Genomic DNA, 25,825 nt, shown 5'->3' with positions numbered 1-25,825 from the left:
CTGGCTCATCAAAATTCCAGAAGAATTGGAATGCTAAGGGAAAGAAATGGGATTCGAAACCTCGATTCCAACAGAAACCTTTCACTAGTCCTGCACCAAATCCATATCAGTCACAGTCAATGAGTCAAGAGACTGTCAAACCACAGTGTAGAGTGTGTTCTAAGTATCATTTTGGTGAATGTCGATATAAGGGGAAGCCTAAGTGTTATAATTATGATAAGTTTGGTCATTGGGCTAGAGAATGCACTGTAGGGAAGATTGTGCAAAAGGCAAACTCTGTAAATCAGGTGGAAGTGTCAGGAAATCTGTTCTATGCTAATAGTGCAATATCAGAAACAAATATCAATGGAAATTGGTATGTTGACAGTGGTTGTAGTAATCACATGACAGGGAATGCTGATCTCCTTGTTGACATAAATACAAATGTTGCTGGAAAGGTGCAAATGCCTACTGGTGTGTTAGTGAATGTGGCTGGAATGGGTTCATTGCAGATTGACACTAACAGAGGTAAAAGGTATATCAGGGAAGTCATGCATCTGCCAGGTTTAAAAGAAAACTTATTGAGTGTTGGACAAATGGATGAGCATGGATATTATCTAGTGTTTGGAGGAGGTTTGTGCAGCATATATGATGGACCTTCACTTGAAAACCTTATCATCAAGGTTAAGAAGAAGGAAAATCGATGCTATCCTCTTTCTCTGGTAAAAAATAATCAGTTAGTTTTGAAGGCTAGTTTGGAGCATTCTACTCAGTTTTGGCACAGAAGACTAGGCCACTTGAATCTCAGAGGGCTTCAGCAACTCAGTGAGAAGAATATGGTGCATGGTCTTCCATACCTAGAAGCAACCAAGGATGTATGGCAAGGATGTCAATTTGGAAAACAGCACAGAGAATGGTTTCCAAAAGATCAAGCCTGGAGAGCAAGCTGTCCTCTGGAACTTATACATGTTGATCTCTGTGGTCCTATGCAGAATGCATCATTGGCTGGAAACAAATTTTTCATGCTATTCATTGATGACTGTACAAGGATGATCTGGGTGTATTTTCTCAGATACAAATCTGATGCATTCAATTACTTCAAAAAATTCAAGTCAATGGTGGAGCTGCAGAGTGGTTTCAAAATTAAAAGTCTAAGGAGTGACAGGGGTGGAGAATTTTTATCTTCCGAGTTCACTAAATTCTGTGAAACTGAGGGCATTCAAAGGCAACTCACCATGGCTTATACTCCTCAACAGAATGGAGTAGTGGAGAGGAAAAATCGAACTGTGGTTGAAATGGCAAAGACTATGCTTCATGATAGAGGTATGCCATATGTTCTTTGGGCTGAAGCTGTACACACAGCTGTATATATTCTAAATAGGTGTCCTACAAAGGCACTAGAAAATACAACCCCTTTTGAAGCCTATAGTGGCAGAAAACCAGGTCTTGCACATCTCAAGATTTTTGGTTCCCTGTGCTATGTTCATATACCTACTGAGACAAGACAGAAGCTAGATGCTAAGAGTGTTAAAGGTGTATTTGTGGGTTATGCTACATGTGAGAAGGGATACAGAATATTTGATCCATGTACCAACAAGTTAATCTTGTCAAGAGATGTGGTTTTTGATGAATCTATGACCTGGAATTGGAAAGAAAGTTCACAAAGTTCAGCTGTTGCAACTTACATTCAGGATCAACCTGAGAATGTAGTTTGTGAGAATCCATATGAGATGAGTGTGATTGAAGGAAGTTCTCTCAGTCCTAGTTCTTCTTTTCATACACAAGAACAAGAAAGTGACACTCCTAAGTCTGCACAAATTTCAGAGGCTTATGATCACTCACCTCTAAAATGGAGAAATTTGAATGATGTTCTTGCTCAATGCAACTCATGCATTCTGGAACCAGAAAGATATGCAGATGCAGCTCAGGATGAATCATGGTTAAAGGCAATGGAAGATGAATTAGCTATGATTGAGAAGAATGGTACCTGGAAGCTTGTGGATAGACCAACTGAACAGCCTGTTATTGGAGTTAAATGGGTCTATAAGACCAAGTTGAATCTTGATGGATCAGGTTTAAAAAACAAAGCTAAATTAGTGGCAAAGGGTTATGCTCAAAAGCCAGGTCTAGACTACAATGAAACGTATGCTCCAGTGGCAAGATTGGATACTATCAGGACCCTTGTGGCCTTGGCAGCACATAAGAACTGGAAATTATATCAACTTGATGTAAAATCAGCTTTTCTGAATGGTGTATTGGAAGAAGAGGTTTATGTGGATCAGCCTGAAGGATATGTAGTCAAGGGAAAGGAAGATAAAGTCTATCGATTGCATAAAGCCTTGTACGGATTAAAGCAGGCTCCAAGGGCTTGGTATGGAGAAATCGATACATACTTCTCACAGTGTGGTTTTGAGAAAAGTTTGAGTGAACCAACACTGTACATCAAAGCAAGGGGACAAGACATTCTGATTGTCTCTATTTACGTGGATGACATAGTTTATACTGGAAGTGATAGACTGATGCTTGATGAATTCAAAGAAGACATGAAGAGAAAATATGAAATGACAGACTTGGGTCTTCTCCATCATTTTCTTGGAATTGGAGTAATTCAGACCAATTCTAGCATTTTCATCCATCAGAAAAATTATGCAAGTTCTTTACTAAGCAAGTTTGGTCTGAATGAGTGCAAATCTGTGATCACACCACTTGTGGCAACTGAGAAATTAACTAAAGATGATGGAAGTGGAGCAATAAGTGAAGAGCTATATAGAAGCATTGTGGGGAGTCTTCTATATCTCACAGCTACTAGGCCTGACATAATGTATGCATCCAGTTTGCTTGCCAGATTTATGCACTGTCCCACTAGCAAGCATTTTGGAACTGCCAAACGTGTGCTCAGATACATCAAAGGAACTCTAGATTATGGTTTAGAGTATACAAAAGGCAAGGAGGCAATGTTGATTGGCTATTGCGACAGTGACTGGAGTGGATCTCTAGATGATAGCAGAAGTACATCTGGATATGCTTTTTCGTTTGGAAGTGGAGTTTTTTCTTGGGCTTCAGTTAAGCAGAGTTGCGTGGCATTATCCACTGCAGAAGCAGAGTACATAAGTGCATCAAATGCCACTGCACAAGCAATCTGGCTTAGATTTGTCTTAGAAGATTTTGGGGAACTTCAAACTGAAGCAACTCCATTACATTGTGACAACACCTCAGCAATTGCAATCACCAAGAATTCTGTCTTTCATCAGAAGACCAAACATATAGACAGAAGATATCACTTCATTAAAGATGCACTGCAAGAAGGAATCATTGATTTGATTTATTGTCCCACAGAAGAACAGATGGCAGATATTTTCACAAAACCTTTGGCTAAAGATCGGTTTAATTATCTCAGGAGCATGCTTGGAGTGAAATCAGCTCAAGACTTAAAGGGGAGTGTTGAATTATAAGTCTCTAGCTGATTGAGTATTAGAAATAAGTTGAGTTTAATGTGTGTATTCACTTGAGCATATCTGTCAAGTGTAAAGTTACAAGTTGTAAGGCCATGAGAGCCATGTGATGTGTGATCTATGTAATTAGATAGATGAGTGACTAAGATTAAAAGTTGAGTCTTGTGTGGTCCTAAAGCTAAGGCCACCAATTAATGTAAAGGAGAGTTAGTGCTCTTTGTGTTTTTGTAGGAGCATTGAAAATATTCCTCTGCAGTATTTTGCAAGAGAGAACAAGAAAGGAAAAACGTTTGTTTCAGCTTCTTCCATCTCTGTTTTCATTTTTTCTGTTCAGCTCTTCCTCATCGGATAAAATCTATCAAATTCAAGTTACACTAACAGCTCCGTGGGTGCGCCTTTGCTCCTCGCAGTAACTATCTTCCCCTTGGCCTCACTCGAATCCCGAAGTCTACATATAGAACACACACAAGCATGAAGATTTACAAGGATTTTTTTTTCGAGTAACTAATAACTCTGGACAAGAGAATGGAAAGCGGAAATCGGTGTACAGTACCTTTTGGGCTGGATCGAGACTAAGTTTGGGGGTGGTGTCTATTGAGTCTGCATGCTATTGTTCACAGACAAGAAGGCTGAGAGGTTTGGTGGAGTGGCGACAGCTTTTGGGAAGCTAGGATTCGTGTCTGGGAAAGGAAAAAGGAGCACAAAAAAAAAAAGAGGAAGGATTTGAGAAAATGAGAGGAGGTGCGGCCGCTGGGACTAACAGAAACGAGGAAATGAGCATGTATGCTTAGTTTTTAAACGGAGCTCTTAGGCTTAGCCACACATGTGGGTTTGCCCATGTTTCTCCCATCGCATCCAGAGCCCAAGTTTGATGCCAGGTCCAATCTTTCCTTTTTCTTTGTTCTTGTTCATTTTATTTATTTATTTTACCTTTGTTTTGTTTTCTTTTTGTTATTTGGTTGTGTTTCATTTTATGTTTTTATTTTGTATTTTGTCTAGTTTATTGTGTCTTAGGTCTTTGCTCATCTATGTTTCTTTATTTCTTTTATGTTTCCACACTTTGAGGACAATGTGTGATTTAAGTTTGGGGGTGGGAATTAGAATTTTAGGATTTTAATTTTTGGGTCGAGTTAAAAATTTTCGTTTTTAAGTTAATATCCATAGTTAGTTTTAAACGTCAGAACAAATGGACATGGTGAAAATTAATCCCATAGTATAGTTTTTTCTATTTATCGTTGCTTAGACACTAATTCATGAGTTATACTTTGAAAGTTTGCTCATTCACACTAACATGGTTTGTGGGGAGTGAGATTGAAACACTTACTTTTAGTTTAAGTGTATTTAAATTTTTGTTCTAAGTAAAGTTATTAGGTGTTATAAAGTAATAATTGTTCCACCCGAGACTTTACCTAGTAACCGGGCCAGTCTTGTATGATCAAGAGTGATTCTCGCGTCAAACAGTAGAGTCTTGGCATGGGGCAGGGTGGTTAGTTGGTTTCGTAGCTTTTTCAACTCGAGTTAATAAATCTTTAGGGGTGTTCTACACCTAGTGCCTTAAAGCCTTTGTGGTTTGGGAGTCATTGACCTAAAGCTCGCTACATGGGTTGGATCGAAAGCTTAAGTGAACTAACATTGCACGACTACTACTGTTACTGAAATGAGGAAGAGAAAATTACTGAAATGAGGAAGAGAAAAAAAAAAAAGCAAAAATCGGAGAAAGAGAAAGAAAAAAAAAGTGAAGTTAGTATGTGTGAAATAAAAGGACAAGAGGTAAGGGTTTTAGTTGAGTCTCCTTAATTATGTTGGTTCACTTTACACCAAAGGAAGTTCATGAATTCTTTTCTAATGGATTCTAAATGGTTTAGACTTTGTGGTGAGATTAGTTGGAACTTTTGAAAAGATGTTCTAATTTTTAACATTTTCTATGGATTGCAACTTGAAGGTGAAATTTTGTCTCAGTTGAATTTTAATAAAGTTTTTAAGTTTGCTGTTTTTTATTTTTGTTTTTGAGTTTTGTTTTGCTTGAGGACAAGCAAAAAGCTAAGTTTGGGGGTATTTATAAATTTCGTGATAGGGATTTTACCACCTGCAAAAGTAAGGATAAAAACACTTTAAAATACTTGCAAGAGTACAAGATTATAGTAGTATAGCAACTCAAGCAAGGTCGATCTCCACAGGGATTGAATGAATAATTTATGTTAAAACCAAATCTTAATTAATTATTTGAAAACAATGTTTGGAAGAGGGTGGTTTTATGACCTAAAATATTGAAAACGAATTTAATTAAAAACAATTAAATAAAACAAAAGAAAATAGTTTTGAAAATAAATTTGAGCCCTAGGGTTCTGCCGTCACCTTAACAATCCTTAAGGGTTATGAATTACACATGCATATTTTGAAGGTTAGGTTTTCCTAAAGTATGCCCTACTTGGAACCTCCAACATAGAACGTATATCTAACATGCAACTCGTTCGTGACGTCCAGATCGAATGTGAACATGCAAGACTCATTAAGTTTTGTGAAAACCTTTTGAAAAACCATATAACCCTTAAGACGTGTTATCCATCCTAAGAGGTTACACATATTAACCACAAGAAGCCTTAGTCAATTTCAGGGACAACCCTCCGTCAAAATTGCATCAAATTACTTTTCTAAATACCCTAATGGTGGCTAATCATCAAGACAATTAGATAGTTTAAAGCACAGTGATTAATAATTTAAAACTTGCATGCATAATATCATAAGTAAATTGAAAAGAAACTACATATTCTTGCTAAGGCTCGTGGCCTCACCCTAGCAAACAAAACTAGTTACGAACAATCATAAAACAAAATATTATTAAAAACATGGATAGAAAACACCTTGAAAATAAACTTGAATCCTCCAAAGTAGCTTGTGCGTTCTCCTCTTTTTTTCTCCATTTAACCTAATGGCTAAATATCTTATTTATACTAATACAAAATAAAACCCTAAAAGGTCTTGGAATAAAACTAGGAAACCTAATAAATTGAAATAAAATAGGAAACATAATCATAAATTAACTTGATAAATTCGCCCAAAAAACTGCACAGCCACGTTTTGGACCCAAATCAGCTCCAAAACTGGCCCAAAATAGCTGGATTTAAAGCTTGGACTATTTTGAACACTTCTCCAAAAGGCCATGAACCCATCTGAGGTCATATTGGGCTCCAAAAATGCAGTTTAAGCCCAGAAACGTCACTTTCCAGCAACGCGCACTGCTCCTTCATTTAATCACCAGAAAATAATCGCTTGGTATAAATTGCTGAGATTTTGACATGAACAAGCTAAGGAACACACGAACGTCCTCCAATTTGAATCACTTCGAAATTCATTTGTTTGATCAGGTTTTTCTCCAGAGGAAGTCGAATGTCCTATACTAAAAATATAAAGCAAAGTATCAAAATCCTACCAAAATAACCAATAAATTATAACTAAGATTAGGGTAAAATATATAATTAAATATTGACTCATCAGCAATCTTCCGATAACCTAGAACCGAGAGAATAACTAAGAATCTTGTTGGAATTTCTTGGGGTCTTATCAGATTTGAGTAGCTGCCGTCGATCTCGATGGGGCCGACCTCTAGCATGACCTTTATGCCAGCCATGTGAGCCACCAAGACCTATAAGACGAATTCCAATGTCGAGCATCATCTCTATTATCGAAACCCTAGATCTCATGGCCCCAATTCATTTCACCAACGTCGAGCTTACTCCGCTGTGGGACCATGATTTTCCAAGGCCAAAGTAATACATGTCAAAACACGAATACCTTAGGGTTTGGTTATGGACTCAACAGCTTCTCAACATAGCTGAATAAACAGAGCAACGATGCCACCATCAGTCTTTTCCGGAGCAATGGATGAAGTTGTCAGACTTCGCTGAGATTGACCAGGTTTATTATGTAAGATACAAAAACCTAATCCAGAGCAATGAATCACCAGGTATCCTGTAATCTTGAAGTCCTTACAATCTAAGGATTGGTGTGCGCTACAAGATATCTTAAGGGATTCTCCCGGTTTAATAAAGATTCCCTATCTTGAAAAGTCTTTACCTTGACTGGTAAAAATACACATTTTTCTAAAGTTCATTTCTGAAAACACAATTATCGCACATTGCCTAATACTTGAGTCTTATAATAATGGGCCTGATTCTTGCACGTAGCAAGCTCAAAAGGGTTGAGGAAAACCAAACGCCATACGACATCGTTCCATGATGTAGCCCGAGCAATAGCTTGGCTTGGCGCAGCTTAGAGACAACACGACTCAACGCTTGGGTTTGGCTGCAGACCAACCAACATAGTAGCGCGACTTGGCTCAGCGGCCACTACTTCACGTCGCAGCTCTGGCCCAGGTTTCCCTTTTTTTCTCGATTTTCGGGTTTTTAGAACCCTAATTCATACTTTTATTTGCTTTAGGTTTCTTTTATCACAAAATTCTACATGGCAATTTCATCAAGATATATAAATATCAATTGCGTATGCATGAACATCTTTATATATATATATATATATATATATATATATATATATATATATATATATATCAATTGCGTATGCATGAACATCTTTATATATATATATATCAATTGCGTATGCATGAACATCCTTATATATATTGATATATATATATATATATATATATATATATATATATGAATTAACAAATATATGCAAATATAATATATATAGTCCTAAAATTATGAAATAATAGATTTCGTGCATCAGGAATGTTTTTATGCAAACAGGATTGATAAAATATCAAGTTTGTGTTTTAGAAGAATCTAATTGGCAGAAAACGAAAGTTGAGCTTTTGAATTTATAGAAAAACCTTCTCCATGAACCTTCAATTCCTTAGCATTAGCAAGATTGTGTTGAAAATGTGTGGTTGGTATATTTAGCTGAAGAATTATAGAGCGTAAGAGAGAGAGAGGTGCACCAAAGGTGTAAAGAGAGAGAGATTTAGTGAATTCTGAAGTGTGTTATCTCAGCCCATTGTGTTTTTATTTATAGTACTACAAATGTAAATTTCTTATCGTTTAGATATTACAATTGAAACAAACACCATATGAAGAATAATAGAATCTTAATAAGATTTATATAATCACATTTCTAACCGACAACAAAATATAATTTTTGTATATTTTCAGTAGGCCTGGCAAACGGGTTGTGTCTATCGTGTTCGTGTAACACCTGTTATCTTAACGGGTCATGTCGTGTCGTATCACACCCGTTAAGAAAAATATATATTTTTTCTTAAATTTGCACATACCACACATTGCACGTAAATATTACTTCAAAACATTAAAACACATTTGTTGTTTAAGTACTACATCTACACTCGAAAATAAAAGCCTAATAAACAAACATCCATACACTATTAGTCTATTACAAAATATTAAATGTGCAAGGATACGCAAAATGAAAGAGTTTTTGTTTTCAAGGTTGTGAAGCCTTTCTCAAAAGTTTAAACCTTGCCAATGGAACTCAAAGCATGCATGTTATTCATTTTACAAAATCCTCAATTTTCAGCGATCATTATGACATAAGATTTTGTGGTATCCACTAGTGTAAACACTTTAAATTGAAGATCGAATTCATTCATTGTATTCATATAGGGTCAAGGAGTGTAGTTGTAAAAAAAATCATCAAAATCGGAGTTAAAATAACTGTTAAATCATGATTTTTCGTTGATAACCATCGAAAAGTTTTGTCCCGTTACTTGATCTCTGAATGTTTGTTTTTTGCGATTTTTGGCATATGAGATCTTGAAGCATATACAAACAAGTTTGATGGTTGGATCGTTGAAATTAGTTTCGTAGAATGCGTATCCCATCAAAACGATAGATTCACTAACACTTAGAGTTTATTTATACTTTCATTAAGTATAACATAAGATTTTGTGGTATCCACTAGTGTAAATATTTTAAATTGAAGATCGAATTCATTCATTGTATTCATATAAGGTCAAGGAGTGTAACTGTGAAAAATCATCAAAATCGGAGTTAAAATAACCGTTAAATCGTAATTTTTCGTTGAAAACCGTCGAAAAGTTTTGTCTCGTTACTTGATCTATGAATGTTTGTTTTTTTTGTAATTTTTAGTGTATGCGATCTCGAAGTATATACAAACATGTTTGATGGTTGGATCTTTGAAACTAGTTTCGTAGAATGCGTATCTCATCAAAACAATAGATTCACTAATACTTAAGAGTTTATTCATACTTTCATTAAGTATAACATAAGATTTTGTGGTATCCACTAGTGTAAGTATTTTAAATTGAAGATCAAGTTCATTCATTATATTCGTATAGGGTCAATGAATGTAGCTGTAAAAAAATCATCAAAATCAGAGTTAAAATAACCGTTAAATCATGATTTTTGTTGATAACCGTCGAAATGTTTTGTCCTGTTACTTGATCTCTGAATGTTTGTTTATTTGCGATTTTTGGCATATGCGATCTTGAAGCATATACAAACAAGTTTGACAATTGGATCTTTGAAATTAGTTTCGTAGAATGCGTATCCCATCAAAACGATAGATTCACTAACACTTAAGAGTTTATTCATACTTTCATTAAGTATAACATAAGATTTTGAGGTATCCCATAGTGTCAATATTTTAAATTGAAGATTGAATTCATTCATTGTATTCATATAGGGTCAAGGAGAGTAGCGGTAAAAAATTATCAAAATTGGAGTTAAAATAACCTTTAAATCCTGATTTTCCATTTATAACAGTCGAAAAGTTTTGTCCTGTTACTTGAACTTTGAATGTTTGTTTTTTGCAATTTTTGGCGTATACGATCTTGAAGTATATACAAACATGTTTGACGGTTGGATCTTTGAAACTAGTTTCGTAGAATGTGTATTCCATCAAAACAATAGATTCACTAACACTTAAGAGTTTATTCATACTTTCATTAAATATAACATAAGATTTTGTGGCAGTGTTCTAAAAATCGACCTAGGCGCTGGGCGATGGTCAGCCGCCGGGATTAACTTTTAATCGGAAGGAAAATCGGCAAAGGGATTAGGCGGGCGTCAAGGTGGCCTAAGCGCTCTTTAGGTGGCCTAGGCGGCCGAATGGTTGGCCTAGGCGGTCTGGAATCTCAATTTTTTTCTATTTTCAAGCTTGAGAAAGGATGAATGCAGTGCGTTCTAAACTTTATGGGTTGCTGGTTCTGTGTTCTTGTGAAGACGAAAGAGGAAGAAGATGAGAAAATAAGTTTCTCTCTCTTCCTTTCATTCACATGACCACTCTCAAACTTTTCTATTTAATTAATTTTTTAATTTTGTCCAATCACATTTGGACAGCTAGCATCAAGATGATTTTTCAAGAAAAAAAAATGAGATGTCAGTACCTAGCTATTGATTGTTCTCATAAAAAAATCATGGGATGTGAGTCCCTAGGTGTACTTTTGCTATTAAGTATTGGTGTAGCTCCCCATCTCTATGTGTCTGATGTCCCACTTTGCATTCTACGCCCACATATTTGACACCTTTATCTCTTTAAAGTCTATATTACACTCTTGCATTACATTATTTTATTATTTTTCTTTTTATGATCAGAATAAGATCAGCTTATATTATACTCTTATGTTAGATATGTATATATTTTTTAAATAATGTCTTCCTCAATATTTAATCATCTACTATAAAATAAATTTAACTAATCTATATGGTATATAATATATTTATTCCAAGATATACAAGAATAATTTTTTGTAAGTGTTAATATGCACTTATTTATAAGATATACAAGAAATTTACCTAAATCTGCCTAGGCTGCTTAGGCGTCCGCCTAGACCCAGCCTAGCCGCCTAGGCGCTAGGCGCCAACTGGCCACCCGACTAGTGCCTAACGTTTTTTAGAACCTTGTTTTGTGGTATCTACTAGTGTAAATATTTTAAATTGAAGATCGAGTTCATTCATTGTATTCATATAGGGTTAAGGAGTGTAGTTGTAAAAAATCATAAAAATCGGAGTTAAAATAACCGTTAAATCGTGATTTTTCGTTGATAACCATCGAAAAATTTTGTCCCGTTACTTGATCTCTGAATGTTTATTTTTTGCAATTTTTTGTTGATGCAATCTCAAAGCATATACAAACAAGTTTGACGGTTGGATCGTTGAAATTAGTTTTGTAGAATTTGTATTCCATCAAGTTCAATGGTGTATATATTTATTAAGTAGGTTTAAATTTATTTATTTTGTACGTGTAATACTTAAGAAATTGAATGATATGTATATATAAGCCGATCCAATGGTCACCAATTTTTAATATTTAATTTAATATATATATATATATATATATAATTATTATAGTTTTTAGGGTATAAAATTGTTAAATTAATATATACTAGCATATGGGCGCACACAAAGTGTGTGAGAAATTTTTTTATTTTTGTTTTTGAAATAGAAGGAGAGAGGAAGAGAGTGATATAGAATGTGGGAATGAGAAGTTTTTTTAATTAGAGATATGTTAGGATTATATGTAGGTGAGGTTTTGAAAAAAAAACAGCAAAATTTGATTGTGTGAAATTACATTTATGCCCCATATGTCTTATTCATGTTCTGTCTTAATTAGAGGGTTAAACTGGTAATTGTATGGGGTTTTGGTTGATAATGAATGTTTTATTAATTAGTAGAGATAATTATTATAATATTTTTTTAGGATTATCTTAACAGGTGCTTATCGGATTACCCGATAACGATCCGATTCATTATCATGTCGACCCGAATACCTATTAATTTCATATCATGTCGTGTTGAGTTATCAGTGTCAGGAATTGCCAGACCTAATTTTCAGTATACAATTTCAATTTTGCAAGAGTATGGTTTCCAAATGCCCAAAACTGTAATTTTAACAAAGGACCTATAAATGGATCAGCCGCACCCCCTCTAAACCCCTAAAATTCGAACACTCTCTGGAGAGCAGCGAAACAAAAACCCCCAAAACTTCACAAGGCATGGCGGTTCCCGGGCGGAGGAATGGTCTGATGGAGGAAGAGGACAACGAGGACGAAAACGCTCTGTTCGAGGAAGAGGGTTTGGAGGAGCTTGACGCTCACGCGCCTCCCCACCTTCGCGCCATCGCAGACGCCTCTCAGCAGGGCGACCTCGACGCCCTTCGCCTCGCTCTTGGTATAGCCACTTCTCTTTTCCAGCTGATTTCAACTTGATTTCTTAATTGGTTGATTATGATTTGATTTAGTCATTTTGCCTAATTTTTCTATACTTATCGACCCAATTAACTTAAACAACTTAATTTCCCGAGTATTTTCAGTGCAGTTTGGTTATACAAGCTTAATTTAGATTGTGTTTGACTGATTAGAGTACCTAGAAGCTTTGGTTTCGTTTGATAACTATTTCGTTATTAGCTTTTAGGTTTTAGTTTTTGTATTTGGATTGAGGAGAGTATATAGGCGAAGAAAAAAAGAAAAAGAATGAATGAACACAAATTCTTGAAAGAGGGAACAACGGGCCTGTTTGATAAGGACTTCGTTCTTAGTTCTTAGTTTGTAGCTTTAACTTATTGTGTTTGGATATGAAGAAAGTATGCGGGGAGAGGTATGAATGAAAACAAATTCTTGAAAAAGGGAACAACGGGTCCTTTTGATAAGTACTTCGTTCATAGTTCTTAGTTTGTAGCTTTAACTTATTGTGTTTGGATATGAGGACAGTATGCGGGGAGAGGAATGAATGAAAACAAATTCTTGAAAGAGGGAACAACGGGTCCTTTTGATAAGGACTTCGTTCATGGTTCTTAGTTTGTAGCTTTAACTTTTTGTGTTTGGATATGAGGAAAGTATGCGGGGAGAGGAATGAATGAAAACAAATTCTTGAAAGAGGGAACAACGGGTCCTTTTGATAAGGACTTCGTTCATGGTTCTTAGTTTGTAGCTTTAACTTTTTGTGTTTGGATATGAGGAAAGTATGCGGGGAGAGGAATGAATGAAAACAAAACTTGAAAGTGGTAATTAATGAGCATGGTTTTTTATTTTCAATTTTAGTTTTGTGTACATTTTATTATACAAAAGCTAAAAGCAAAATGATTATCACAAAAGCCGTTTGATTTTATGTGTTTTAATACCTGCCCGTTTTAGTTATTTCATTGTACCGATATGCACGATTCATTAAATTTGTTTTCTTGGGGTATTTAATTTCTCAATTTTGATTTCTGGGTATTATTTAATTTATACTGATGCTTTCCCGATTCCCCTTCTTTCTGATTTGTGTACAGATAACTTAGTAGGCAGCATTGATGATGCAGTGGAAGATGGAGACACAGCTCTCCATCTGGCCTGTCTCTATGGTAATCTTTCTTGTGTCCAGGTCAGTAGTCTGCTTAATTTGTAGTTCTATTTTTATTTCGTTGGAAGTGGTACTTTGAGCTGAAAATAATTGTATCGATATAGTTACTTTTGGAGAGAGGTGCAAATTTGGAGGCTAAGGATGAAGACGGGGCAATTCCTTTGCATGATGCTTGTGCCGGTGGTAGGGCTATAAGAACATTCTAACTATTATGATGTATAAATAATCTTTCTGTTTGATTTTTTTTAATTTTTCCTCAAATGACTGATGCAGGATACACCGAAGTGGTTCAACTTTTAATTAACAGTGCCAACGATTCTGAGCGTGTAAAGAGAATGCTAGAAACAGTTGATGCCGAAGGTGACACTGTGAGTATATCTCAAATCACATCCTTGTAGTGTTTGACATGGGAATTCAAATAGTGGAAAAAGTTTCGTGCATTTTCCAAAAGAAACTAGTATTGGCACTCCAAAAATCTAATTGTGCACTCTTCATAAGCATCTTTCTATATATAGAAACTTTGGAGTGTACAATTAGATTTTTGGAGTAGCGATAACAATTCCCTTTCTAAATGGGGACTGTGTATTAAAAGTTGCACTTTGGACTTAGTTTTGTATATGTTCATGTTCTTCCGCAGCCTCTCCATCACGCAGCAAGAGGCGAGCATGCTGATATCGTAAGATTGTTGCTGGCTTCCGGAGCTTCACCTACCAAGGCAAACCTATACGGAAAGGTTTGTGTTTGAAATTCTATACTTATTAATCGTTTCTGCAATAGTCTGTTGTGGTGTCTCACTGAAAATTCTGGCAGATCCCAAGTGACTTACCGGAAGCCGACACAGAAGCTAGGAGAATTTTGGAGGCTGCTTCTGCTGCTACGACGTGCCAGTAGGCTTTACTATCAGAATATTTTTTTTAAGGATCGCGATGTCCTCTGCTTTTGTTGATGATCAGTCAGCAACACCAAAATGTTGAGGATTTTCACCTCTTTGTTTATTATTACAGCCTCAGATTTCAGAATATCGAATGTAGAAAAATAGCTCGGTTTCTCCGACTCCATATATGCATTTTTTTTTTTAGTTTTCTCTGCCTTTTCACCGTTTTCGTGGGTTCTTTACGCTTATCGTTAGTCACTGCTCAAATGCACTGGAGTGAGACTCATGAGAAGACAATTTCTCAATATTGTTGTTCACTCGTGCAGATTTATGCTCGAAGTCTGTTCTCGAAAGTAATAGCGTAAAGCCCCGTGTTTCGGGAGTGCTGATTAAAGTCGACCTCAGGAGCAATGGTAAATGCTCTTAACATCAAAAAACCAAACAATGAGAGATTTTTTCTACGTTATTGGATGAGAATGTCACATTGGAGATGTACTGATTTCACGTAATTCTCTCATTGTGAAGATACCAGACAATGAGAGATTTTTTCATGTACTCATTTTTTCCTGTATCGGAATACAAGATGATACATCACATATCATAATATAAGTAGAGAGATATTTTTCATTTTCTTTTTACTTGTGTTCCGGTTATATTGAAAAATCTAGCACAACGTGATAACCTTAAGAAAAACAAACATGACAAATAACGTAATCTCACAATCTCCCGCCAAATGTGAAGGGAGCTCTGCCAATGGATGTACCTGTCAACCTAAGCCTGCAAACACCACCTCCCACACCCAAACAGCTCCAAATCCAAAACCCAAAACCAGAAGACTGGAACTTGATCATAAAGCACCACGCCAGGCTAAAAAATGACAGTGCGATCCTCTCAACATATACCCAGATGGAATCTCTTGGAGTGGCACCGGATAGCGCCTCTCTGCCTCTGGTTCTCAAGGCATGTGCGAGGCTGGGCGCCGTTGAGAGAGGCAAGGGAATACATTCGAGCATTCGGAACACGGGTTTGATGAAAGATGTTAGAATTGGGACTGCCCTTGTCGATTTTTACTTCAAAGGCGGCTTTGTTGATGATGCAGTTGACGTGTTTGATGAAATGAGGGAGAGAGATTTGGTTTTGTGGAATGCTTTGATACATGGGTATGTGGGGTGTTGTTGTTACCGGGAGGCTGTGTTGTTGTTTTTGCAGATGCAGAATGAGGGATTGAGACCAAATTCACGTAGTGTGGTTGCATTGCTTTTGGCGTGTAGGGAGGTTTCGCAGTTGAGATCAGGAAAGGAGATACATGGATTTGGTTTCAGGAATGGACTCCTTGATTTGGATGCTCATGTGGGTACTGCATTGATTGGGTTTTATCTGAGATTTGACATCAAAATGTCGCGCCTAATGTTTGATTCGATGGTTGTGAGGAACATTGTTAGTTGGAATGCAATAATTACCGGTTATGTTGATGTTGGGGAGCACCTGATGGCCTTGAAGCTTTTTTTGCAGATGCTTGTGGATGGTGTTAAGTTCGACTCTACTACACTGCTGGTTGTCATTCAAGCCTGTGCAGGAATTGGATCTATTGAACTGGGCAGACAAATTCATCAAATGGTTATCAAGAATAGTTACAGTGGTGATCTGTTCACAGTAAATGCGATGCTCAATATGTATACCGAGTGTGGATGTTTTGAGTTGTCGCGTGAATTGTTTGAAGCTGTCCCCAACCGCGATGTTGCTTTGTGGAACTCCATGATATCTGCATATGTTGAATATGGCTTTTATGAGGAAGCTTTGAGCTTGTTTTCTAGAATGCGAATAGAAGGAATCAAGGAAGACGAAAGAACTATTGTTGTAATGTTGTCGGTGTGTGAAAATTTAGTTGATGGCCTGAGGAAGGGTAAAAGTTTGCATGCTCTAGCGAGGAAGAGTGGGATGAAAATGGATGTTTCTCTGGGGAATAGATTGTTGAATATGTATGCTGAGTTGAACTGCGTTGAATTTGTTCAGAAGGTTTTTGCTGAGATGAAACATTCAGACGTTATCTCATGGAATACTCTGATCCGGGCAATGGCCTGCAATGGATTACAAGACAAAGCATGGAAAATGTTTGCGGTGATGCGAGATTCTGAAACTAAGCCTAACTCGCACACAATAATTTCTATCCTTGCTACTTGTGAAGATGGAACTTGTTTAAATACAGTGCGAGCACTTCACGGTTTTGTGATAAAACATGGGATTGAAGTTGACCTCCCTTTAAACACTGCACTAACAGATATATATATGAATTGCGGTGAAGAAGCAACAGCTAGAACTTTATTTGAGGGATGTTCCAGCAGAGACGTGATCGCATGGAATTCTTTGATTACCAGTTACATCAAGAACAACGAAATTGACAAAGCTCAGTTACTATTTAGCCGTATGGTTGTAGAAGTGAAACCCAACTCGGTGACGATCATAAATATTCTATCATCATGTACCCAACTTGCCTCTCTGCCTCTAGGTCAATGCTTGCATGCTTATGCAACTAGAAAGCAACTCTCTTTTGGTTTTGATTTACCTCTTGCAAATGCTTTTATATCAATGTATGCAAGAAGTGGGAGTATGCAAAATGCTGAAAATATCTTTAGAATTTTACCGACGAGGGATATTATTTCATGGAATGCCTTGATTACTGGGTACAGCATGCACGGTCAAGGATATGATGCTATTCGTGCGTTTTCACGAGTGATACAAGATGGTATCCGTCCAAACGGGGCAACTTTTGTAGCTGTTCTATCTGCTTGCAGGCATTCTGGTTTGACAGAGATAGGATTGCAGCTTTTTCACACTATGGTACACGATTTTAAGATATCACCTGAGCTTGTTCACTATGGTTGTGTTGTTGACCTTCTTGGTCGCGCAGGCCGATTAGATGAAGCTAAAGAGTTCATCGAATCAATGCCTATTGAACCGGATGCATCAGTGTGGAGAGCCTTGCTCAATGCTTGTCGGATTCATTCTGCCACTGAGTTAGTTGGAACCATCTTTGAAAAACTTGTCGAATTAGAACCCATGAATGCAGGGAATTATGTTTTGGTATCTAATATATACGCTGCAGCAGGGCTGTGGTTAGAGGTCAGGCAGACAAGAACAATGCTCAGGGAAAAGGGTTTAAAACAGCCTCCGGGAATAAGTTGGATTGTTGTAAAAAGTCAGGTTCACTGTTTTGTTGCCTCAGACACATCACACCTTCAATCAGACGAAATTTATTCAAGCTTAAATTCACTTTCAGTCTTGATCAAAGAAAGTGGATATATTCCTGATCTTCACTGGGTTTTCCGAGATGAAGAGGGTTAGGTAGAAAGAGGGGTAATAATCTTCTTGTTCCGCATATTGCTGAGGATTGCAAGGGAAGAACTTCGTCTTCACTGGATTCTTACTTGGCCTTCAAGAATGATTCCCTCGGGTATATTCTTATTGAGATGCTGTGACATGAAAGAAAATCTTCCAGGAATATGAGTTTCTCAAAAGCACGGAAGAACCACCGAGCAATAGCAGCAATTACAAACATGGAGGAGCACTCAATTTTAACAGGTTTGGTTATTTAGTTTCCGACCAAACTGTTTATAGTTAAAAAAGGCAGAAAGCACACTTTCCTGCACCCGTTGCACGAAACGGGTGTCTCACATTGGCTATTTCATTTGAGAGGCACACAACCATAAATGTGAAACACTCGTTTCATTCAACGGGTGCAAGAAAGTTTTCTTCTAGCAATGATCTTGAAGAACTTAACATGTGGGGATGTACAGAAAACTTATGGGCATTGTCCTATCATGTCAGGAAGTGGGGTTTTGCAAGTCGCTATTGCTACAATTTTAGACATCCCAACATGTCCATGTTTATGTATTCAATGTCGTAACACCAAACGTTTCTAGTTTTATATAACATAGTCCATGTACATGTATTAAATGTTGCTCATGAAAACGTTTCTTTTTCCATAACACGGCCGAAAACAAGGAGATTACATTTACACAAGCTAATAAGTATGTTATATGTGTGCGAATTTGTGCATTATATGATTGAAACAAACATTTATGCAGTAAGACGAAAACAGATCAAAATTACATATACGTTATCTCTTCATGTTGTGAGTCAAGCTTCATATGATGTGCGCATGACGCCACTTTACGAGCAACAACTACCGCTAGGTGGTGCTTGATTTTCCCGTTTCTGCTTCAAAATATTTCTCTTTGCCACTGTTGAACCTTCTTCCAAGAGACTAGGAACGTCCATTATCTGTTGCACAATCCCCATTGATTAGAATTGGGAACAGAAAAAATGTACCGTATGTCCATAAAATCGTACGAAAACTGCTTTGAGCTATTAAGTAATTAGCATTTAGCAATATGATTAGAAAGTTATACTGTTAAAATTATATTAACAAGTTTTTAGGGACAACTTTCTCAGAAGTACCTTCAATGCTAGCTCTTCGAAGCAGTGCTCCACATTTTCTCGAGTTTTAGCGCTACATTCAAGAAACAAACATCCAAGATCTTTTGCAAGTGAGATCCCCTCTTCTCTACTTACAGCCCTTTCCGATTCCTGAAATTGCAAAGAATCGATTTCGTAACTTGTTCAAGAAACTGAGATAACAAGAAAGGTTTCACCAGAGACCAGACAGCTAAAAACATGGAGTTTCTCAAAGATAGACACGGACAACACGAAACTTACTCTATCAACTTTATTCCCAACAAGCATCTTGACACGGTCATGGTTCGTCGAATACAGTTGCACCTCTTTAGCCCAGACATCCGATAAGTTGGTAAAGGTGTCTCTCCGGATCACATCATACACTAAAACAACGCAGACGATTCTATGATAAGGAAACAGATGCTACTAAGAGAAGCGGGAGAAGTTTTGATAATGTACCGAGGATGATTCCTTGGGCATTTCTGTAGTAAGAGCTCGTTAACGTTCTGAACCTCTCCTGTCCAGCTACAATATTACATGATGTGATTTGGTATCTTATGAGACAATTTCCCAATTTCATCAAATATAATGATGTGAAAACTTGGTGTAAAGCTTTACCTGTGTCCCAAATTGTCATCTTGATTTTCTTCCCAGCTACAGTGAGAAGCTTGATTTTAAAATCTACACCTACAAACAATGCAACAAAATTCATCAAATGTACCACAATGGTTGTCCCAATCAGTTCAAATTCACTACATCCCCTAACTTTTTCGAGCCCCTTCCTCGGTATTCCCAAAAAAAAAATAATTCTCTGTTATTGACGGTACACTATTCTAACTACCTTAATCTACACGAAGATAGATTCGCATTTAACTGCAAGAGTGTAGGTGCACTACCCAATTGACCTAACCCGCGTCTGCAATATTATCTTCTTAATCATAAGGATATTAGTTAGTGGCCAATTGACTTTCAAAAATCCAAACATAGATCCAACTGTAATATACTATTTGGTTGCTTAGTTATCTACATTTCATCTCATTAGACCACTAACACAAGAATTAGCAAAATGACATTTTTATCACCTCCCAAGTGAAGGGTTCAAAAGTTGATAATACCAATGGTGGGGGCAAGATCGTCAACAGAGTTGGAGATGAAGCTAACAAGCAGACTACTTTTGCCGACGGCGGAGTCTCCGATCAGCAAGATCTTGAACGACAGATCGTAGTTGCTGCTGCTCTGCCCTGAAGAACCCATTTCAAACCACTCTCTCTCTCTCTCTCTCTCTCTCTTTCTGCGGTGATGATGGCTGTTTTTTCTCTCTGAACTGTCAATCTCTCTCTCTCTCTCTAAAAAGTAGAGAGAAAGAAACGTATGTAGGGGTGGAGGAGGAGAGACAGCGAAGGAGAGAATGAGGAAAGGTGGTAATGGCAATGGAGAGAATCAATGCAGCTATATCTCCTTTTTTGGAGTGGAAAGAGAAGGAAGGAAAGAGGTTTAGAAACAGAGAAGAAAAAGCTAAAGAAAAAACGGCTATTATACCTGAACTGCATCACCTTCCCTTTTTATCTTTCTTGTTACTTTGGGTTATATAATAAAGTCATACTTTTTTTTTTCAAAATAAAAAGGGTAAATTACATATTATCACACCACAACTTGAAGTCGCATAACAAACTCAAGAATTCGTTGCAATGTCATATATTAACTTAAGAATTCGTTGCATTGTCAGACCTCGTTTCCTTGTCCATCAATTTGTATGTTAACTGCTGATGTGTTAAACGTGAGGCTTACAGGGCCGGCCCAGACCCAGTGCTGGGACCGTCCGAGGCCCAAAATAATTGGGGGAACCAAAATTATTAGGACGGTATATTTATATATGTTTTCATAAGAGTATAAATTTATAAAATTTGGTTTAATAACAAAGAAATTGAACTAGAATTGGTGGTTTTGTTGTTTGAAATTAATGAAGAGGTCTTGGGTTCAAAACACCATGTGTGCTTATTTATTTTTCAATTTTTACAAATTTCTTTTCATCATAAGAGTATAAATATATAAAATTTGACTAAATGATCAAGAAGTTTAATTAAAATAAATGGTTTTCGTTGTTTAAAATTCACGAGAGGTCCTAAGTTCGAAATGCTAAGTGCATGTTTATTATTTTCAACTTTTACGAATTTTTATTTGGTTGTTAATTTATTTTTAATTAGTAGCTAATAGCTATGTAGATTGTTATTTTTAAACATTTGTTCCAATTAAGCCTGGCAAACGGGTCGTGTCTGTGTAACACCTGTTATCTTAACGGGTCGTGTTGTGTCACATCCGTTATCTTAATGGGTCCTTAACAGGTTGGGTCACTTTACCCAACGGGAAAAGTGACCCGACCCGTTAAGAAATTTTTTTTTATATTAAATTTGCATATACCACACATTACTACATAAATATTACTTTAAAACATTAAAACACATTTGTCGTTTAAGTACTACATATACACTTGAAAATAAGAGCCTAATAAACAAACATCCATACACTACTAGTCTATTACAAAATATTAAATGTGCAAGGATATGCAAAATGAAAGAGTTTTTGTTTTCAAGGTTGTGAAGCCTTTCTCAAAAGTTTAAACCTTGCCAATGGAACACAAAGCATGCATGTTATTCATTTTACAAAATCCTCAATTTTCATCGATCATCATGACATAAGATTTTGTGGTATCCACTAGTGTAAATATTTTAAATTGAAGATCGAATTCATTCATTGTATTCACATAGGGTCAAGGAGTGTACCTGTAAAAAATCATCAAAATCAGAGTTAAAATAACCGTTAAATCATGATTTTTCGTTTATAACCGTTGAAAAGTTTTGTCCCGTTACTTGATCTCTAAACGTTTGTTTTTTGAAATTTTTGGAGTATGCGATCTCGAAGTATATACGAACATGTTTGACGGTTGGATCATTGAAATTAGTTTCATAGAATGCGTATTCCATCAAAACAATAGATTCACTAGCACTTAAGAGTTTATTCATACTTTCATTAATTATAACATAAGATTTTGTGGTGTCCACTAGTGTAAATATTTTTAATTGAAGATCGAGTTCATTCATCATATTCATATAGGGTCAAGAAGTGTAGCTGTAAAAATTCATCAAAATTTGAAATAATCGTTAAATTGTAATTTTTCGTTGATAACCGTCGAAAAGTTTTGTCCCGTCACTTGATCTCTGAATGTTTGATTTTTGCGATTTTTTGCTGATGCGATCTCGAAGCATATACAAACAAGTTTGATGATTGGATCGTTGAAATTAGTTTCGTAGAATTCGTATCCCATCAAGTTCAATGGTATGTATATATATATATATATATATATCAAGGTTCTAAAAGTCGCTAGGCGCTAGTCGGGCGGCGGGCTGGGGCCTAGCGCCTAGGCGGCTAGGCGGGCGCCTAGGCGGACTAGGCGGATTTAAGTAAATCTATCATATTTCATGTAAATAAGTGTATACTTCTACTTGAAATATATATAATTTCATCATAAATTACAAAATAGAATGCATATATATAATGAAGTATTGGAACATAATGAAAACATGTGAAATAAGGATATAATGTTTGTTCATTCAAGTATGCAACAAGTCTCTTACAATTTATTGGAAAAAAAACAAAATGCAAAATGAAAGTTATGTATTTTTTGTCTAAGCGAGTTGCAACCTAGGCGGGTCTAGGCGGATGCCTAGGTGGGCTAGGCGGATGCCTAGGCGGGCTAGGCGGGTGCCTATGTGGTCTAGGCGGTGGGTTGGGGCCTAGGCATTAATCGGGGCGGTGGGCTGGGGCCTAGTGCCTAGGCGGGGCCTAGGCGGCGCTAGGCGGAGATTTTTAGAACAGTGATATATATATATATATATATATATATATATTTATTAAGTAGATTTAAATTATTTATTTTGTACATATAACACTTAAGAAATTGAATGGTATGTATATTTAAGCCGATCCAATGGTCACCAATTTTTAATATTTAATATAATATATTTTTAGGCGTGAAATGTCAAATATGCCCTTGAGTGTTTGTGGTGTTGTGTGGTTTAAATTTTGGATTTGGACCAATTCGTTAAGTCCCTAATATTTTGGGACCAATTAGAAATAAAGGACTTAAGGTTTTGTGCTGGTTGGCGACCCAACTACGACCACACACATACACCACACGTGCATACCACATACTCAGATATCTCTCTCTCTCCTACCTTTCGAATTTTCTGCAAATTCTATATAGTGTACGGACAAACCTTGGATCAAGCATTTCATGCATGGATTGAAGGTTTGAAGGGTGGTTTTGAACTCCTAGCAAGCCTAGGAATCCAACCATACCTTTGGTTGAACTCAAAACCTTCGAAAACCAAAGAACCAAGAACATCTGATTCGAAGTACTGTTCATGCACACGTAAATGTGGAGTTTTTGGAAGATTCTAAGGTTATAGGAAGCTTTAGATCGTCTTCACGAAGCTCGGAGAAGAAAAATGAAGTGATTTGGACGTCAGGAAGTTGAGTATCGTCGGTTTTAGGACTTTTGAAAGGTAAGGTTTTGTTCTACTTGTTGAAAGCTTCATTTTGGTACAAATTTCATGGATTTTGGTTGTGTATGGACTGAGATATTAAGGTTTGAAAATTCCCCAGTTTTCCGGCAACTATGACGGTCACTGGAGTTCGAAGGAAGAAGACAGAGAATATTCCGTCAAACTTGACGGAATATTCTAACGGCGTCAGGTTAGTTTTAATAGAATATTCTAATTTTTAGTGGAATATTCCCTAATGGCAGTTAAGGATTTCGTCAGGGTTGGCCACGCGTGGGACGTTGGAAAAATTTTCTAAAAATTTGGGAATGTTCCTGAGGTTGAGTAGATCATGGTGGTATATTCAAATACACCATTTGAGCAATGCATGAGAAGTTATTACCTAGTTTTGGTTATGTGCTTTAAATAACGTTTATTAAGTTATTTCGCATATAGGTGAGACTTATCATGAGGACAAGCGCCATCAATTGAGGCTCAGGGTTACGACCATTCGACATACTAGTGAGTGGGCTTTTGGTTTTCCGTATATACCTATATACTTGAGATTTTTCCCAGAAAATGAATTTAAATGAATATATGTTTTGGAAATGCCATGCAAGTATCTATCTATTTTAATTATGCATTAGTAGTTGCATACATTCATGATTGGTGCTGCGGACACACAGGTAAGTGCCAGGTAAGTTCATAAATCAAAGGTATGAGATTGTTTCAGTTATGTGAGATATTTTGTAATGTATTGAGAGCTCATAAACTTGCACCCTGGTGTTAGTGCTCCCGTCCAGAGTTAGGGCACAGTCCTTCACGTGATGTTCACCTCCCGCACCATATGCTCACCTTGGATCCAAGTTAGGTGCATAGGCTTGTCGTGCATACCACTGTAGGTGGTTTAGACTCGTAGGTGACTCGCGATCATTCGCACAGCCTTCACCTGATCGTAGCATTAGAGCATATTTACTTTACACCTAGTCTTGTCATACAGACCATTGTAGGTGGTTCCGATTCGTGTGTAGGATTTGATTTGATATGATTGAGATTGGTTATGAGTTGTATACTCAGCAGTGCAGTTTGAGTTAGAGAGATTTGGCTGATGCGATATTGATATTTATATATTTTGCCCGGTTTACCTATAGCATTGCATTAAGATACTTTGGCATGGCATACTTATGAATATCGTTTTTCTGAGCATGGTTTTGAGATATGTATATATATTCTATTTTTTTGGGGAAATTATACAGGTTTTACGGCGAGGGATTAGAACTTTTGAGAAATGAAATGATTTTGAAAAGCTTTGTTTTTGCCCACTCACACTTTCTGTTTTGCGCCCCTCCAGGTTTTAAGTAGAAGTGCTTTGGTGGATCACGAGGATTTTGACGGGGGTTCTGACAGAACATCACTATGTAGGATCACCCTCAGGTGTTGTATTCTTAGTATTTGTTTTGCTTGACTGCATCTAAGATATTATGCTCTAGTTGTGTATTTCACACTTAATCTCGCACTTGCACCTTATCTTATCTAGTACTCTAGTTGATTTGGTTTTTGTTTATTCGTAATTCCTTATATCTCTATTGCTTCCGCATTGTGCACATGGCTACGTCACCCTCACGTGACGGCCAACATGCCTCGATCTAGGTCGGGGTGTGTCATATAAAATTATAAAATTAATATTTTGCTTATTGTGTATCGTGTTACCCACATGTATACCCGAACCAACCCGTTATCTTAACAAGTGCTTATCGGGTTACCCGATAACGACCTAATTTGTTATTGTGTCGACCCGAACATCTGTTAATTTTGTGTCGTGTCGTGTCGGGTTATCGGGTCGTGTTAGGAATTGCCAAGCCTTGTTCTAATTCAAATATAATCTTCAACAAAAAGTCATGTGTTGACCAAATTTTTAAACCAAATTTGCAAATGATATGACGTGTCATCAAAAAGTTTAATATAGTACCCATTTATTACTTATACATATTAATTAAAGACTCAAAAACATCATTATTTTTTTAGTCCCATATTGACAAGATTAGTAAATCAGAAAAAACACCCCATGATTTATACAAAAACACTTTAAAAGTTCATATAGAAAACAAAACTCATATCTATTTACTTGTAAACCCAAAGTTTTTTTGTTTTCTTCTCACGATACAAAATAAATAAAATTTTCCGTGTTTAAAA

General features: G+C 36.6%; 3 protein-coding genes across 3 annotated transcripts; 2 read left to right on the top strand and 1 right to left on the bottom strand.

The window, feature by feature from the left end:
• Positions 1-12,353: 12,353 nt before the first annotated feature.
• LOC103413689 (ankyrin repeat domain-containing protein EMB506, chloroplastic) lies at positions 12,354-14,847 on the top strand. Its single transcript, XM_017326351.3, has 6 exons — positions 12,354-12,595; positions 13,695-13,786; positions 13,870-13,948; positions 14,039-14,133; positions 14,403-14,498; positions 14,576-14,847. The coding sequence occupies exons 1-6, from the start codon at positions 12,421-12,423 to the stop codon at positions 14,654-14,656; spliced, it is 618 nt and encodes a 205-aa protein (XP_017181840.2). The 5' UTR covers positions 12,354-12,420; the 3' UTR covers positions 14,657-14,847.
• Positions 14,848-15,245: 398 nt separating this feature from the next.
• On the top strand, positions 15,246-18,675 carry LOC108170882 (putative pentatricopeptide repeat-containing protein At3g01580). Its single transcript, XM_029090760.2, has one exon. It carries the CDS (start codon positions 15,393-15,395, stop codon positions 17,979-17,981), a length of 2,589 nt encoding a protein of 862 aa, XP_028946593.1. The 5' UTR covers positions 15,246-15,392; the 3' UTR covers positions 17,982-18,675.
• On the bottom strand, positions 18,541-20,653 carry LOC103413675 (ras-related protein RABC2a-like). Its single transcript, XM_008352119.4, has 6 exons — positions 20,210-20,653; positions 19,713-19,781; positions 19,554-19,619; positions 19,356-19,477; positions 19,098-19,226; positions 18,541-18,920 (listed from the first exon to the last, which is right to left on the bottom strand). Exons 1-6 carry the CDS (start codon positions 20,346-20,348, stop codon positions 18,810-18,812), a joined length of 636 nt encoding a protein of 211 aa, XP_008350341.2. The 5' UTR covers positions 20,349-20,653; the 3' UTR covers positions 18,541-18,809.
• Between the last annotated feature and the right edge of the window lie 5,172 nt (positions 20,654-25,825).

This window comes from Malus domestica, chromosome 12, assembly GCF_042453785.1.
Source record: "Malus domestica chromosome 12, GDT2T_hap1".
NCBI classification, from domain to species: domain Eukaryota; kingdom Viridiplantae; phylum Streptophyta; class Magnoliopsida; order Rosales; family Rosaceae; genus Malus; species Malus domestica.
Note: the sequence above shows the minus strand (reverse complement) of the source record. Positions and strands in the feature narration are given on the sequence as shown.

Coding starts and splice junctions, on each gene's coding strand:
- LOC103413689 (XM_017326351.3), top strand. CDS start 12,421: ATGGCGGTTCCCGGGCGGAGGAATGGTCTGATGGAGGAAGAGGACAAC. Junction 13,787..13,869: donor GTAATCTTTCTTGTGTCCAG/GTCAGTAGTCTG, acceptor GTATCGATATAG/TTACTTTTGGAGAGAGGTGC. Junction 14,499..14,575: donor AGGCAAACCTATACGGAAAG/GTTTGTGTTTGA, acceptor AAATTCTGGCAG/ATCCCAAGTGACTTACCGGA.
- LOC108170882 (XM_029090760.2), top strand. CDS start 15,393: ATGGATGTACCTGTCAACCTAAGCCTGCAAACACCACCTCCCACACCC.
- LOC103413675 (XM_008352119.4), bottom strand. CDS start 20,348: ATGGGTTCTTCAGGGCAGAGCAGCAGCAACTACGATCTGTCGTTCAAG. Junction 19,620..19,712: donor GATGACAATTTGGGACACAG/GTAAAGCTTTAC, acceptor GTAATATTGTAG/CTGGACAGGAGAGGTTCAGA. Junction 19,478..19,553: donor TGCCCAAGGAATCATCCTCG/GTACATTATCAA, acceptor GCGTTGTTTTAG/TGTATGATGTGATCCGGAGA.